This window comes from Carlito syrichta, unplaced genomic scaffold (assembly GCF_000164805.1).
Source record: "Carlito syrichta isolate Samal-C Ts95f unplaced genomic scaffold, Tarsius_syrichta-2.0.1 Scaffold313936, whole genome shotgun sequence".
Lineage (NCBI taxonomy): Eukaryota > Metazoa > Chordata > Mammalia > Primates > Tarsiidae > Carlito > Carlito syrichta.
Window position 1 is genome coordinate 377,033 of NW_007258032.1, and position 560 is coordinate 377,592.

Sequence of the window (560 nt, forward strand, 5' to 3'; positions counted from 1 at the left end):
GGCCCGGGAGACGCTGCCACCGGTTCTTCTCCGCCGCCACCAGGAGCACCGACGCCGCACAGGCCGCAGCCATGTCCCCAGAGCCCGCTCTCCCCCTCCCGCGCACACCAGCAGCTGCTTCCCACACGCCAAACGCTTTCCTCCGTTCCCTGGGCCTGTTGTCTCCCGCCGGCCACCGTCCAAGTCAAAGAGGAGGGATAGGTCTCTTGGGGCGTGAGAGGGCGTCTCGCAACCACCAATCAAAGAACCGAGTCCGGAGCCAGAGGTGCTGATTGGCTAGTCCGGCGCGTGCCCGGGGGGTGTGGCCTGAGCCTAGGGGATAAGGGCGTGTTCTGTCCTTAACCTCCCAGTGTCCAGTCCCTGCTCCTTCCGGCTGTTTCTGGGATTTCCTGGCTCACCTAGTCTTAGGGGAGGGAAAGCCCCCTGTGACCTCTCTGCTAAGAGTTGCAGGGCAGTGGGGGAGGCGGAGTCCCGGGGAAAGTCAAGGCCGGTGGAGAGCGAGGTACTGGTTCTCTAAAGTTCTCAAGGACGAAAAAATAAATAAGTTAAAATAAAAACCT

General features: G+C 61.2%; 1 protein-coding gene across 1 annotated transcript in view; it reads right to left on the reverse strand.

Moving 5' to 3' along the window:
- The window catches only part of MCCC1 (methylcrotonoyl-CoA carboxylase 1), a 72,908-nt gene extending 72,730 nt beyond the window's left edge, over positions 1-178 (reverse strand). The window contains exon 1 of the mRNA XM_008070684.2: positions 1-178. Within this exon, the coding sequence (XP_008068875.2) occupies positions 1-73 (73 nt within the window). The 5' untranslated portion in view covers positions 74-178.
- Between the last annotated feature and the right edge of the window lie 382 nt (positions 179-560).